The sequence below is a fragment of the Bison bison genome, unplaced genomic scaffold (assembly GCF_000754665.1).
Source record: "Bison bison bison isolate TAMUID 2011002044 unplaced genomic scaffold, Bison_UMD1.0 scf7180017864519, whole genome shotgun sequence".
Classification (NCBI taxonomy): Eukaryota; Metazoa; Chordata; class Mammalia; order Artiodactyla; family Bovidae; genus Bison; species Bison bison.
Window position 1 is genome coordinate 21,340,645 of NW_011495072.1, and position 14,712 is coordinate 21,355,356.

The 14,712-nt window shown below is 39.2% G+C and overlaps 1 protein-coding gene across 1 annotated transcript in view; it reads right to left on the reverse strand.

Annotated features, from left to right (window-relative positions):
- The window catches only part of LOC104981795 (lipid phosphate phosphatase-related protein type 4), a 52,883-nt gene extending 38,171 nt beyond the window's left edge, over positions 1-14,712 (reverse strand). Inside the window, exon 1 of the mRNA XM_010831036.1 lies at positions 14,584-14,712. Coding sequence (XP_010829338.1) covers positions 14,584-14,661 — 78 coding nt within the window. The 5' untranslated portion in view covers positions 14,662-14,712. The remainder of the gene's footprint in view (positions 1-14,583) is intronic.

Below are 14,712 nucleotides of genomic sequence, written 5' to 3' on the forward strand. Positions count from 1 at the left end.
TCTTTGGAAGGAAAGTTATGACCAACCTAGATAGCATATTGAAAAGCAGAGACGTTACTTTGCCAACAAAGGTCCATCTAGTCAAGGCCATGGTTTTTCCAGTGGTTATGTATGGATGTGAGAGTTGGACTGTGAAGAAAGCTGAGCACCGAAGAATTGATGCTTGTTAACTGTGGCATTGGAGAAGACTCTTGAAAATCCCTTGGCCTGCAAGGAGATCCAACCAGTCCATTCTAAAGGAGATCAGTCCTGGGTGTTCTTATAATATAATATAATATTATATTATATAATTATATATATATAATAAATATATATATATAGTGTGTGTGTGTGCATCTAATAATCCCAAACTCCTAGTTTATCTCCCTTCACTCAGCTATCCCCTTTGGTAACCATAAGTTTGTTGTCTAAGTCTATGAATCTATTTCTGTTTTGTAAATTAGTTCATTTGTACATTTTTTTAGACTCCACAAATGAATGATGTCATATGGTATTTATCTTTCTTTTGTTACTTACTTCACTTAAAATGATAATGTCTCGGTACATCCACACTGTTGCCAATAAACCATTTTATTTAAGGACTATAAAAGTTTATGTTTTGTATTATGTAATAACTAATTAGTTTATCTATCAAATGGTTATTGAGTGTTTACCATGTGCCTGATATATTTCATTCAATCCATAAATTTTCCAGAGAAGGGATCTAATCTACTATGGGAGATGATAATTCAGCAATATATCATTAGCCACTGTCTTTTCAACCTTGTCTCCTATATAATTGTTGTTGTTGCTCAGTTGCTAAGTCATATCTGACTCTTAGATCATATTTAAATGCACATTATAGGCCCACCTTCAAGATTAAAATCTTTCCAAGGCTGCTTAAGACCTTATTTACTTGAATATATCTATAAAAGGGATTGATGAATAAGATATTGAAGGGGGGCTGTTAATGTGGGGCATTAATAACTTTTTCCAACATCCTAAGGGTATGATTAAATTAAGTATGATTGTTATGTGTTTCATTGTGAGATGCACCAAAAAGTCAAATTATGAACAAAATATATAAAAGAAATAAAACCTAATATGGGATACAAATATATCTCACAAACACATTTTATTACTAACAAATCAAATAATTTATTCTACCATAGCAACAATAAAAAAATGTCTTTGCTGGCATGTGTACTTTATATCAAATAATTTTCTATGAAAATTAAAACTACAAGTTCTTTGTTTAAATATGCCTCTCTTTGAAGTTGCAAATCTCAAATAATTCATAGGTATGCTCCAGATCATAAATGAGCATAAATGTAATTAAGAATGAGGACTTATATATCTTAGAGATTGATTCAATCTTAATCTTCATCACAACTTGTTTTTCATATATAAATGTCTCCACTGGCTGAGAAAAAAAGTTAAGAAAAACAATTATGTTCATAACTATTAGTCTTATTTTACTCCATCCATTCAATAGAACTTTATTGAAATTCTACCATAGATTAGAAGGTATGCCAGTAATGATTCCATACTATTTCCATTAATTTAACCAAAAGGCATATAATCATCAATATTTATTAAATGAATAAATGAATTTTCATAAAAGTACAAACAGAATACACTCTGCTATTTTACTTTGGCACCCATTTTGGAGTATATTTAATATAAGATTGGTCTCTTTTAGACCATTCATGACGGCCCAGTTTCTGAGGCATGAATAGAACTTAATTAAATGAGGATTTTACCATCAAAGCAGTCCTACAGCACAGGCTTTGGTGAGGACATTAAATTGTAGACAATACATCCATACATATTTCCATGGTTATTACTCACAAACAACTGTCCACTAAATGTACTGATAACTTGTTCACCTTTTCCTGAAAATACATCGATTTTTATTACCTTCATTTCTACTTCTCTTTAATTTGTACCTAAATGGCCTAATGTCAGTTTTAGCAGAATGTACAGAAGCCATCTTGATTTCAAAACCAAGCCCAAGGTGTCCCTGGGAGGCGAGAGCAGGAAGGGTTCCTTGTTGGCATTCAGTTTTTTTGTGGCATAAGATGGCAGAGTAGAAGGGACTGCGCTCATCTTCTGCAAGAACTCCAAAACTACAACTCGCTGCTGAACAACCCTCAAATGGAGAATGTTAGATCCCATCAAAAAAAAAAAAAAAATACTCCACATCCAAGGGCAAAGGAATAGCCCCAGAAAGACGATAGGAGGGGCAAAATTGAGTTTAGAATCAAACCCCTTACCCACCAAAGATGCTCAGAGGGCTCAAACAATGCTTATGAGCACAAGGACCAAGAGACCCCACAGAGACTGAGCCAGAACTGTGTTTGAGTGTCTCCTGAGAAGGTCAGCAGTGGCCTGCCACAGGGGCAGGGACTCTGGGTGCAGCAGACCTGGGTATGATATAAGCCTTCTTGGAGGAGGTTGCCATTAAACCCACCATAGAGCTGCCAGAACTTATACAGGACTGGGAAACAGACTCTTGGAGGGCGTAAACAGAAACTTGGGTGCACCAGGACTCAGGAAAAAGAAGCAGTGATCCCACAAGAGATTGACCCAGACTTGCCCGTGATTGTCCAGGAGTCTCCGGTGGAGGTGTGGGTCAACAGTGGCCTGCTGCAGGGCTGACCCTGCACTGAGTGTGACATGCCTCCATGGGACCTTTTCAAGGAGGTAGCCATTATCTTCATTAACTCCACCATAGTTTGGCCTCAGGTCAAACAACAGGGAGGGAACACAGCCCCGCCCAGGAAGCTTCCATAAGCCTCTTATCCTTATCCATCAGAGGGTAGACATATGAAAACCACAATCACAGAAAACTAACCAAATTGATCACATGGACCACAGCCTTGTCTAACTCAATGAAACTATGAGCTATGAAGTGTAGGGTCACCCAAGATGGACAGGTCTTGGTGGAGAGTTCTGAAAAAACAAGGTCCACTGGAGAAGGGAATGGCAAACCACTTCAGTATTCTTGCCTTGAGAACCCCAATGAACAGCATGAAAAGGCAAAAAGATAGGACAATGAAAGATGAACTCCCCAGGTCACTAGGTGCCCAGTATGCTACAAGAGATAAGTGGAGAAATCACTCCAGAAAGAATGAAGAGATGGAACCAAAGCAAAAACAAAACCCAGTTATGGATGTGACTGGTGATGGAAGTAAAGTCCAATGCTGTAAAGAGCAATACTGCATAGGAACCTGGAATGTTAGATCCATGAATCAAGGCAAATTGGAAGTGGTCAAACAGGAGATGGCAAGAGTGAATATCAACATTTTAGGAATCAGTGAACTAAAATGGACTGGAATGGGTGAATTTAACTCAGATGACCATTATATCTACTGCTGTGGTCAAGAATCCCTTAGGAAAAATGGAGTAGCCATCATAGTAAACAAAAGAGTCTGAAATGCAGTACTTGGATGCAATCTCCAAAATGACAGAATGATCTCTGTTCGTTTCCAAGGCAAACCATTCAATATCTCAGTAAGCCAAGTCTATGTCCAAAACCAGTAATGGTGAAGAAGCTGAAGTTGAATGGTTCTATGAAGACCTACAAGACCTTCTAGAACTAACACCCCAAAAAGATGTCCTTTTCATTATAGGGGACTGGAATGCAAAAGTAGGGAGTCAAGAGATACCTGGAACAACAAGCAAATTTGGCTTGTTACTTGGAGTACAAAATGAAGCAGGGCAAAGGCTAACAGAGTTTTGCCAAGAGAACGCACTTGTCACAGTAAACACCCTCTTCCAACAACACAAGAGAAGACTCTACACATGGACATCATCAGATGGTCAATACCAAAATCAGACTGATTATATTCTTTGCAGCCAAAGATGGAGAACCTCTACACAGCAAAAATAAGACCGGGAGCTCACTGTGGCTCAAATCATGAACTCCTTATTGCCAAATTCAGACTTAAATTGAAGAAAGTAGGGAAAACCACTAGACCATACAGGTATGACCTAAATCATATCCCTTACAATTATACAGTGGAAGTGACAAATAGATTCAAGGGATTATATCTGATAGACAGAGTGCCTGAAGAACTATAGATGGAGGTTCGTGACATTGTACAGGAGGCAGTGATGAAGACCATCCCCAAGAAAAAGAACCACAAAAAGGCAAAGTGGTTGTTTGAGGATGCCTTAATAGCTCTGAAAAGAAGAGAAGTGAAAGGCAAAGGAGAAAAGGAAAGATATACCCATCTGAATGCAGAGTTCCAAATACTAACAAGGAGAGATAAGAAAGCCTTTCTCAGCGATCAAAGCAAAGAAACAGAGGAAAACAATAGAATGGGAAAGACTAGACATCTCTTGTGGAGAAGGCAATGGCACCCCACTCCAGTACTCTTGCCTGGAAAATCCCATGGGCAGAGGAGCCTGGTACGCTGCAGTCCATGGGGTCGCGAAGAGTCGGATACGACTGAGCGACTTCCCTTTCACTTTTCACTTTCATGCACTGAGAAGGAAATTGCAACCCACTCCAGTGTTCTTGCCTGGAGAATCCCAGGGACGGGGAGCCTGGTGGGCTGCCGTCTATGGGGTCGCACAGTGTCGGACATGACTGAAGCGACTTAGCAGCAGCAGCAGCAGCAGCAGACATCTCTTGAAGAAAGTGAGCGATACCAAAGGACTATTTCATGCAAAGATGGGCATAATAAAGGACAGAAATGGTATGGACCTAGCAGAAGCAGAAATTATTAAGATGAGGTGGCAAGAATATACAGACAAACTATACAAAAAAGATCTCCATGACCCTGATAACCATGATGGTGTGATCATTCTCCTAGAGCCAGCCATCCTGAAATGCGAAGTCAAGTGGGCTTTAGGAATCATCACTTAGGAACAAAGCTAGTGGAGGTGATGGAATTCCAGTTGAGATATTTCAAATTCTAAAACATGATGCTGTGAAAGTGCTGCATTCAATATGCCAGCAAACTTGGAAAATTCAGCAGTGGCCACAGAAGTGGAAAAGGTTAGTGTTCATTCCAATCCCAAAGAAAGGCAATGCCAAAGAATGCTCTGATTGTGAGTGCACAATTGCACTCATCTCACATGCTAGCAAAGTAATGCTCAAAATTCTCCAAGGTGCTTCCAGAGTACCTGAACAGAGAACTTCCAGATGTTCAAGGTGGATTTAGAAAAGGCAGAGGAACCAGAGATCAAATTGCCAACATCCACTGGATCATCGAAAAAGCAAGAGCGTGCCAGAAATAACATCTGCTTTATTGACTACGTCAAAGCCTTTGACTGTGGATCAAAACAAACTGTGGAAAATTAAAGAGGTAGGAATACCAGACAACCTTACCTGCCTCCTGAGAAATCTGTATGCAGGTCAGGAAGCAACAGTTAGAACTGGACATGGAACAACAGACTGGTTACAAATGGAAAGGAGAACATCAAGGCTGTTTATTATTACCCTACTTATTTAACTTATATGCAGAGTACATCATGCAAAATGCCAGGCCAGATGAAGCACAAGTTGGAATCAAGATTGCTGGGAGAAATATCAATAACCACAGATATGCAGATGACACCACCCTTACGGAAGAAAGCAAAGAAGAACTAAAGAGCCTCTTGATGAAAGTGAAAGAGGAAAGTGAAAAAGTTGGCTTAAAGCTCAACATGCAGAAAACTAAGATCATGGCATCTGTCCCATCACTGCAAAGCAAATAGATGGGGGAAACAATGAAACAGTGAGAGACTTTATTTTCTTGGGCTCCAAAGTCACTGCAGATGGTGACTGCAGCCATGAACTTAAAAGATGCTTGCTCTTTGGAAGAAAAGCTATGACCAACCTAGACATTAAAAAGCAGAGACATTACTTTGCCAACAAAGTCTGTCTAGTCAAAGCTATGGTTGGATGTAAGAGTTGGACTATATAGAAAGCTGAGCACCGAAGAATTGATGCTTTTGAACTATGGTGTTGGAGAAGACTCTTGAGAGTCCCTTGGACTGCAAGTCCAGGGACCAAACCAGTCAATCTTAAAGGAAATCAGTCCTGAATATTTATTGGAAGGACTCATGCTGAAGGTGAAACTCAAATACTTTGGACCCTTGATGAGAAGAACTGACTCATTTGAAAAGACCCTGATGCTGGGAAAGATTGAAGGTGGGAGGAGAAGGGGGTGACAGAGGATGAGATGGTTGGTTGGCATCACTTCTCAATGGAAATGAATTTGAGTATGTTCCGGGAGTTGGTGATGGACAGGGAAGCCTGGCTTGCTGCAGTCCATGGGGTTGCAAAGAGTCAGCCATGACTGAGCAACTAAACTGAACTGAATTGAATAGAAACCATCTGATGATAAAAAATAAGAAAGCAGTTATCATCCCTATGATGATTTAGGTAAATGTTTGTGATTTAAAAACAACCAAACAACCGACTATATAGCAAAGGAAACTCTACTCAAGCTCTATGGTGACCTAAATGGAAAGGAAATCCAAAAGAAAGGTGATATATGTATATATATAGCTAATTCATTTTGCTTTACAGAGGAAACTAACACAACATTGTAAAGCAAACACACTCCAATAACAACTAAAAAAAACAAAAAACAAAAAAAACAACAAAACAAAACAAAGACCCAGTGATGGACCTAAGAGGTGATTGATTCAGCGCCTAATTAAAGACTGGAAAAACACATTTACATCAATTTTGTCCAAAGAAAAGACAACTCATTCCAGTATTCTTATCTGGGAAATCCCATAGAAGAGGAACCTGAGGGATCACAGACTGTCGAGTCGCAAAAGAGTCAGACACAATTTAGCAACCAAGCAATAATAACCTTGGCTTTCACATTCCAAAACCCAGCTCACTGTAAGGAAATGACTCTATTCCATAGTTACATGGAAGTACATGTCTCAATTAATTAATTCTAGAAGAAACTAAAGAAAGCTGAGATGTTTCTTATTAGACATTTTACAGTAAATACAACCATTTTTCTTCTTGTGGTCAACAGAGGAAAATAGCACTACTTGGGCTTTAGACAATTCTTGTACCTGCATGAGTCTCTTAATTTGTTACTTAATTTGTAAAACAGACAATATCTACTCCTCTGTTGTATTAAAAGGATCACATGAAATAATATATGTGAAAAAGTAACATTAAACTATAATGTAAATGGTTTTACCAAAGTAGGCTTCCCTGGTGGCTCAGTGGTAAGGAATTTGCCTGCCAATGCAAGGAGACCTGGGTTCGATTCCTGGGTCAGGAATATACCCTGGAGAAGAAAATGGCAACCCATTCTGGTATTCTTGCCTGGGAAATCCCATGGACAGAGGAGCCTGATGGGCTACAGTTCATGGGGTCGCAAAGAATCAGACTCGTCTTAGAGACAAAAAAACAACAAACTGTAAACAAAACTCAGTTATTTTGTCACTGATATTGTCAATTATATCCTCACTCCTTTCAATGTTTCCACTTTCCTTTCCTGTCTGTCAGAGACCTCATCGTGTCCCAAGAAGTCATTGTGAAATGATAAGTAGACAATTAGGCAACGAGAAAGAAAAGTATCACTTACAATTTTATGATTTTTAGCTGTAAACATGCTTTTCAACAAGCCTAACAATTTGGAAAAGCAGAAGATCCATTCATAATTGCTCTAACTTGCTAATGCAATGTGACATGAAATATATAAAGGTATTTAGATATAAAGTTCAAAAAGTGAACACAATTTGTTCATGTGTAGAATTATAATGACCTATATTGTATTATAATCCAGAGGGAAACCCTGTAATGTAAGGAATTCTAGAAATAGTATAATTAGAGAGGAGCACTAGAACAGCAGTGGGGAGACAGGCTGTATTCTTGTCTGATATTAACCATAGTGTGTTTTTAGGTAACTCAGTTAACCTTTTCAAGCCACAGTTTTCTTATTTGTGATAGGGGAATCAAACCAAGTGTTCTGGGAGTACATGACTTTATTACACCTAATTCAGCAACGAGACATTTCCTCACATTTTGTTGTTAATACGTTGCATGAGAAATAGCCTGTGATGTATACAAATGCAGGGAAGAAATCTTTGTGATAATATCCATAACAGATTCCCAAAGTAAACACTAAAAATTGCACCCTTAATGCTTTTTATTTAACAAGCCAATTTAGACAACTCACATCCCTAAAGGAATGGCCATGGCTTGCTCACAGATTCGATGTCCATTGCCTTCACATGCCTTTTCTCCTAATCCTCCTTGGTCTAACCTCCCTCCATTTCTGTTCTATTAGGAATTCTTTCCTCTGTGCTCTATCATTCTCATAGACATACACAATCTATTTTTCTAAATTTTTTTAAAATTCTGACTCTGCCCTCTCAGTCTACCCAAAGCTCCATGTCCACTCTTCGTTCACAGGACTCTCAAGGGTACCACCTGTGCTTTCCCAAAGGAAGCATCTTTTTGGGTAGAGCCCCTGTGCCGTCTACACATCTGTGTTAGAATTAAACCAGTTGCTCTCAGCAGAAGATAGCACTATCAAAGCCAAATTCAGTAGCTAAATGAAGAGAAAACTCTGTTCCACAGAGTAGAACCCCCACGAGACATCACCCACACACATGACTTCCAAAACCACAAAGCTAGCCAAGTCACGGGAGAGGTCTCCCCAACCCACTCCCTCGTTAAGGTTAGCATTATTCGAGTCATTGTGAGGTAGACTGGGGTAACGGTAATTCAAGAGGGAGATGGATAAGCACCCGAATCGTGGCTCTTCACTTAACTGCTGTGTCCCCAGAAAGACGTTTAGCTCTTTGAGTTACAACTTATTGATTTAAAAAATACAGATAATAATGCCTTCTTGATAGTGTGCTGTGCTGTGCTTCATCGCTCAGTCGTGTCCGACCCTCTGTGACCTTACAGACTGTAGCCCGCCAGGCTCCTCTATCCATGGGGATTCTCCAGGCAAGAATACTGGAGTGCGTTGTCATGCCCTCCTCCAGGGGATCTTCCCAACTGAGGGATCAAACCCAGGTCTCCTGGATTGCAGGCATATTCTTTACTGTCTGAGCCACCAGGGAAGCCCATGAACACTGGAATGGGTAGCCTATCCCTTCTCCAGGGGATCTTCCTGACCCAGGAATCGAACTGGGGTTTCCTGCATTGCAGGCAGATTCTTTACCAGCTGAGCTACCAGGGAAGCCCCTTCTTGATACTACCTTAATACAAATAATACTACCATTTAAAGTAGTTCTCAGGATTAAAGATAATGTATACATAGTATGTAATATAAAGGAGGCTTGAAATCGTCTATTCTTTATTATTATTATCATTAACACCCTTTAAGGTTGGTAGAATGCACCCATTTTTTTCCCTACTAGGACAGGGATCACTATGAGTGACTTGACCATGGAGACACAGTAAGACAGTGGAGCAACCTAGGAATAGTATAGAATTCCCTAACAGTTGGTTCTATGTTCAAGACCTGGTTTCAGTATTTGTGGAAATGTCCTCATTTAGTGTCTCTAGAGCCCAGGACTCTATTATTGTCTCTATTTCCTTTTTGTTTTTCACCAAAGGACTCTGCACTGTAACTTTAAAACAAGAAGAAAGATTTGTCAGCTTGTCTCTCTAGGTAGGGTTTGGACTTCTTTGAGTGGACCACCTATGCCACGCTGAAAAGGGAAAAACCCTACAACCACTATTTTGGTATGTGCGATGCAGAAATGTTGTCATTTTGTACTTCCTGCTGATGCTAAAATTTATGTAAATGGCAATCAGGTAGATTTCCCAGGAAGATCGTGTGAGTTATAAAATTTTCACATAGATCTTGAGCTAAACAGAAATCTTATGAATTAATGTTTGCTAAAATTAAGATACAGTGGACACTTTCCAGTGAGGAAAAACATAAAAACATATTAAGGTTCTGTCAAGACACAATAATGTACGGGCATGATGTTCAGACTGAACTAACCAGAGTATCTTTGCTTCCTTAAACAAAGGCCTTTTGAACTTCTTCAGGCAAGTCAGTAACAGAGAAATGATGGCTTTTACTCCTGAACGCAATGTCTAGATATTGATTTAAACTATAGTAACTAACCTGCATTAACAAAATCCTGAAACATATCCATTAAGTACAATATTCAATTAGTGAAAATTTTCTATATGATTTCAAGCCTGTCATGTTTAAAATATTTTGAACTGGCTTCAGGTAGTTATTTCACATTCAAAGGCTAGAGAATCTTTTCCCCATTTATTTATTAAGAACTTGCAACTTTTGGTTTCAAGGTTAATTTGTCATTTGTTTATAGTAGATACTGAGTCAGTGTGAACTCATATCTTGGAAAAGGATGACTAATGAGAACAAAATTGTGAGTCTGAGCACAGGTGGAACCATTGTTAAGCCTTGCATAAAGGAAATGTATTAGGCACAGAACCAGCCTTCTCATGGATAATATTGGGTTCTTAGGCTACAACACCTTTTATTAATTTGAGGTGTGCTGCCGGCTGCAATTGCACTGTAAGTGATACAACCATCACTTGGAGAGGGTTTTGGAACTTTAAAGGCAAGAGAAACCTTTTCTTCAGTGGAATGTTCCTTTTCACCCGCTTTTCTGTTTAACCTGATAAGGCCTAGGGTATGCTTGTTTTAAAGTTCCTTTCATAACTCGACTTTTCTCTTCCCAAATTAAACAGTGCAAAATTGAATTGTCGAACATGTTCATAAAGTGAGGTACCATGTTGGAAATCATTTGTGTTTTTCAAATTAACATGTAATATTGATATATTTAATTACTGTCAACCATAAACCCCTTTATCAGCATAAACAATTGGCAGCATAAAGCAAAAATGTAAGAAAAAATTAATTCTATCCATTAATTTACCATTTGTTTATCATCGAGTTTGGACATCACCTAGGACATGATTACTTGATTTTAGTGACTGAGTACCTCAGCCTATATATAGGATATAATTTCTATACTCTGACACCATGCAAAAGCACCTGATACATCCTGAGTGCATATTCTAGCTCAGGTATGATAGCTGGTATATTTCATGCTTTAACTGCATAATATTTTCTAAGATACATGGATATTATAATTGCTAGTACATATGAATAAATATATTTATGTCATATCATATAATTTTTATCACATATGTAGAAATTGAGGATGAGAGAAGTACCTTGGCCAGAATTATCCAAGTAGTATGTAGAACAGGTGGTATATGAACCAGGTCAATCTGTCTATCAGACCAGGTTTTCTGGCCATAATTCAATTTAGCCTGATTTCAGCCCCATCTGGTTGGAATGAATGTTGTTCTTCACTTTCCTAGTTAGTTTCTTCATGTGCTATGCTGTGCTTAGTTGCTCAGTCATGTCTGACTCTTTGTGACCCCATGGACAGTAGCCCACCAGGCTCCTCTGTCCATGGGGATTCTCCAGGCAAAAATACTGGAGTGTGTTGTCATGCCCTCCTCCATGGGATCTTTCCAGCCTAGGGATCGAACCCAGGTCTCCTACATTTCAGGCAGATTCTTTACCATGTGAGCCACCAGGGAAGCCTGAGAATACTGGAGTGTGTAGCCTTTCCCTTCTCCAGGGGATTTTCCTGACCCAGGAATTGAACCCGGGTCTCCTGCATTGCAGGTGGATTCTTTACCAGCTGAGCTACCAAGGAAGATGTAGTTTCTTCATATTTAATGCTATCATGAATAGCAATTTTAAACAGCCTGAACTCCAAGAAGAAAGGCAAAGTTTAAATTGTCCATGGTATCACTGACTTGAGACCCAGAGACTTTTTCTCTAAAATTTCTTTAGAGTATCTTCTGTTATAGAGAAACTTTATTTGGGATGATAGGAAAATGTGTTAGTCTTTTCCTATATTATTTCTGACTTTAGTTATATGTTAAGAAAGGTCTTTCATACTGTAAAATCTAAAAATATATATGGTTATGCTGTTATTACTGTTTCGTTTTTAACCATTTCTTAAAATTTAAATTATTGGTCTGTCTGGAATTTATTTTTGTATGGGATATGGTACATGGTTATGGAACCTAACATAGTTAGTTACGGAACCTAATTAACTAACTAACAATTCTTAGATCCCATTTTTCTCTTCAAATTCTGGTCTTTTTAACCTTTTTGCTCCTTACATTACTGTCTGACGTAACAGAAAAGACTTGAAGTATGTGTTTTGGGTTGATATGTGGTGAAAGACTCACTCATGTTTCGTTCTTCCATTTTAATTACTAAGGTCTGGGGAAACTATGCTGGAAAGCAAAGTGCCATTAGTCTAGAGCATTTTACTGACATGTTAATTCATGCTATATTTGTTCATCCTCCAAAAGAGATACAAAGCTCATTCTCACTGCCTACAAAATGAGCTATTCCAAAGGAGTACAGTAGTGCATTCTGTCAACTCTTTAAATAATCGGTGTACTAATGTCTCCTCCCATTTTTGAGAGGCTCTTTAGTGGTTCATCATGAATATAAATTTCAGAGAGACCATCTGCAATCCAGTTTTGTGGCTCTTCCCTTGAAGTCTGTTACTCTCAAGACATAATGTCATAAGTGCACATGCAGACTCCATGAATTGTTTTCAAGCAATTGTTCTATAGCTTGCCCTACTAGGGAATCCATAGAGGGTATGTGAATGGGTCAAAGTGAAGGTAATGATTTTGGGCTGTTTCCACTCATGGAAAAGAACAAACATTTGTGAGATGTTTGTTCCTAGAGAACATATTTCAAATGAATTTTGAGGCATTTTTACTTTTAAAATTTTAAATTAAAAGATAATGTACTCCTATTAAAGGCACCTCAAAAGTGCACACATAGATTCTTTTAAGGTGGATCCTTAATTCTCTGGTTTGCATCCTCTTTCATGAAAGTGTTTTCCTCGAAGTCATACAGCTACAATCTAAATGTGGTCAGATTCTAGCTGACTTCAGGTGCACTCTGTTCTGGAGGCAGAAGCCAGCAATTAACTGATTTCTCCTGGACAGATGTAATAGATCCAGAAGGGAATGAACGTGCTTTTGCACAAAACCACAGCGGATTAGCAATGCGACAAGTGGCCTGACAGGATTTAACTTGAAGGCAGGGATCTCATCTCTCTATCCCTTAACCCTGTTCATCATGGAATCTTCTGTGCCCACATTTTTTTCCTCTGGAAAACTCTTCATAAGCTTTCAACAAAATTATCTAAACCATGGCCTCAAAATCCCTTGTGAAAAGAGAAAGGACAAAAATAAATGAATCAATTAATTACTTTAAATAAACAGGTCAGTTTTTTCGCTTCTTTTCTATGGGTCATGGATGAAGGAATCACCCATCATTTCTCTGAGACTTATGCAAATCACGTACATCTTTTTTTAACCCTGAAACCATTTTTTTTTTTTTTAATTTGCAAGACCTAAGGGAAACTTGCAGGTATACTGTTATCTATAAAAACAATCTGACAATGTCACTTCTCCCAAGTTTCAAAACAGTGACTATACCTCAACACAGATAAGCCTCACAATCATCAGATACAGAATCTACTATCTGTACTTGTAAGTGCTAAACCTCCATATTTGGCTGAAAAGACAACCAAGGAAGGATATTTATAATTCAGCAATGGTCTTATACTTCTCTCTGCAATCCAGGCTCTAATTACACAGAATATAGTTTTATGCTTAAAAACCATATGATTTCACTAAACATATCCAACACATCTCTCCTCTACCTATGATTTAATAAACCTCTTGCTTAAAAATGTCTTCCTAATGCAATGGACCACAGTGCATGGAATCACCGGACCTGTCAATCTTTATAACCCTCCCATAAATTGTTCCTCCCTTAAATACCGCATTTTGGTAACTTAGACGCTCATTATGATTATATCTGCATGTTAACTGCTTATCTGTGATACTGCTCAGCGCAGAATAAATGCACATGTACAAACCATGTAAAATCAGATGATGTCATTTATTTTAAAAATATTATACATACATATACATATGTATACATATACATGTATATATGCATATAATTTTTGTTAACCATGGAAAAAAGCCAATAGATTGATACCTAGAGATGTGGACCCAATTTTAGAAGCAGATGTGAACATCATAGTAATTTTAGTAGGGGAGGGGCTTTTTGTTTTTGTTTTTGTGTAATAAAGCAATCGATATTCCTAATCCTATATAAATATCCCCAGCCCTCAAACACCCGGGGCATGACTATGTTTATTTGAACTCCCTTAGAAAGCTCACAGAGTTCTAGACAGGTATTTGTAGATTGAGGACACAAATCCTAAAATATCAGCATCATGGCCCTTCCAGGCCAGGGACGACGCTGTGCACACAGGCAGTCCAGGAGGGCCAGGGAACTAGCCCCACACTCACTCACACAGGTACCTCCCCGTCTGCAGGCCACCTAGCAGTGGCAACGCTACTGGCAACCAGCCTGGCTGGCGGGCACTCACAGGCACACTCCGGGGAGATCCCGAGAAACATAGGGGGGAAAGGGGAGCGTGGGGGCATTTGGGGGCAGCAGCGCGCACCCAGCACGGTCTCTGCGCCTCCAGCATCTTCCGGGACCCGAACTGGCTCCAGAGCCGCCCGGAGGATCTGCATTATGCCAAGGCGCTGGGCCAACTCACCTCCACGAAATAAAAGCAGGGCAGGAGGGTCACGCTGTCCTTGATCACTTTGCCCTTTGGCCTCTCCTTCGCCGACATCCCTGCCGCCTGCCCGGGATGCGTCCTCCCCGGGGCGAGGTGTGCACAGCG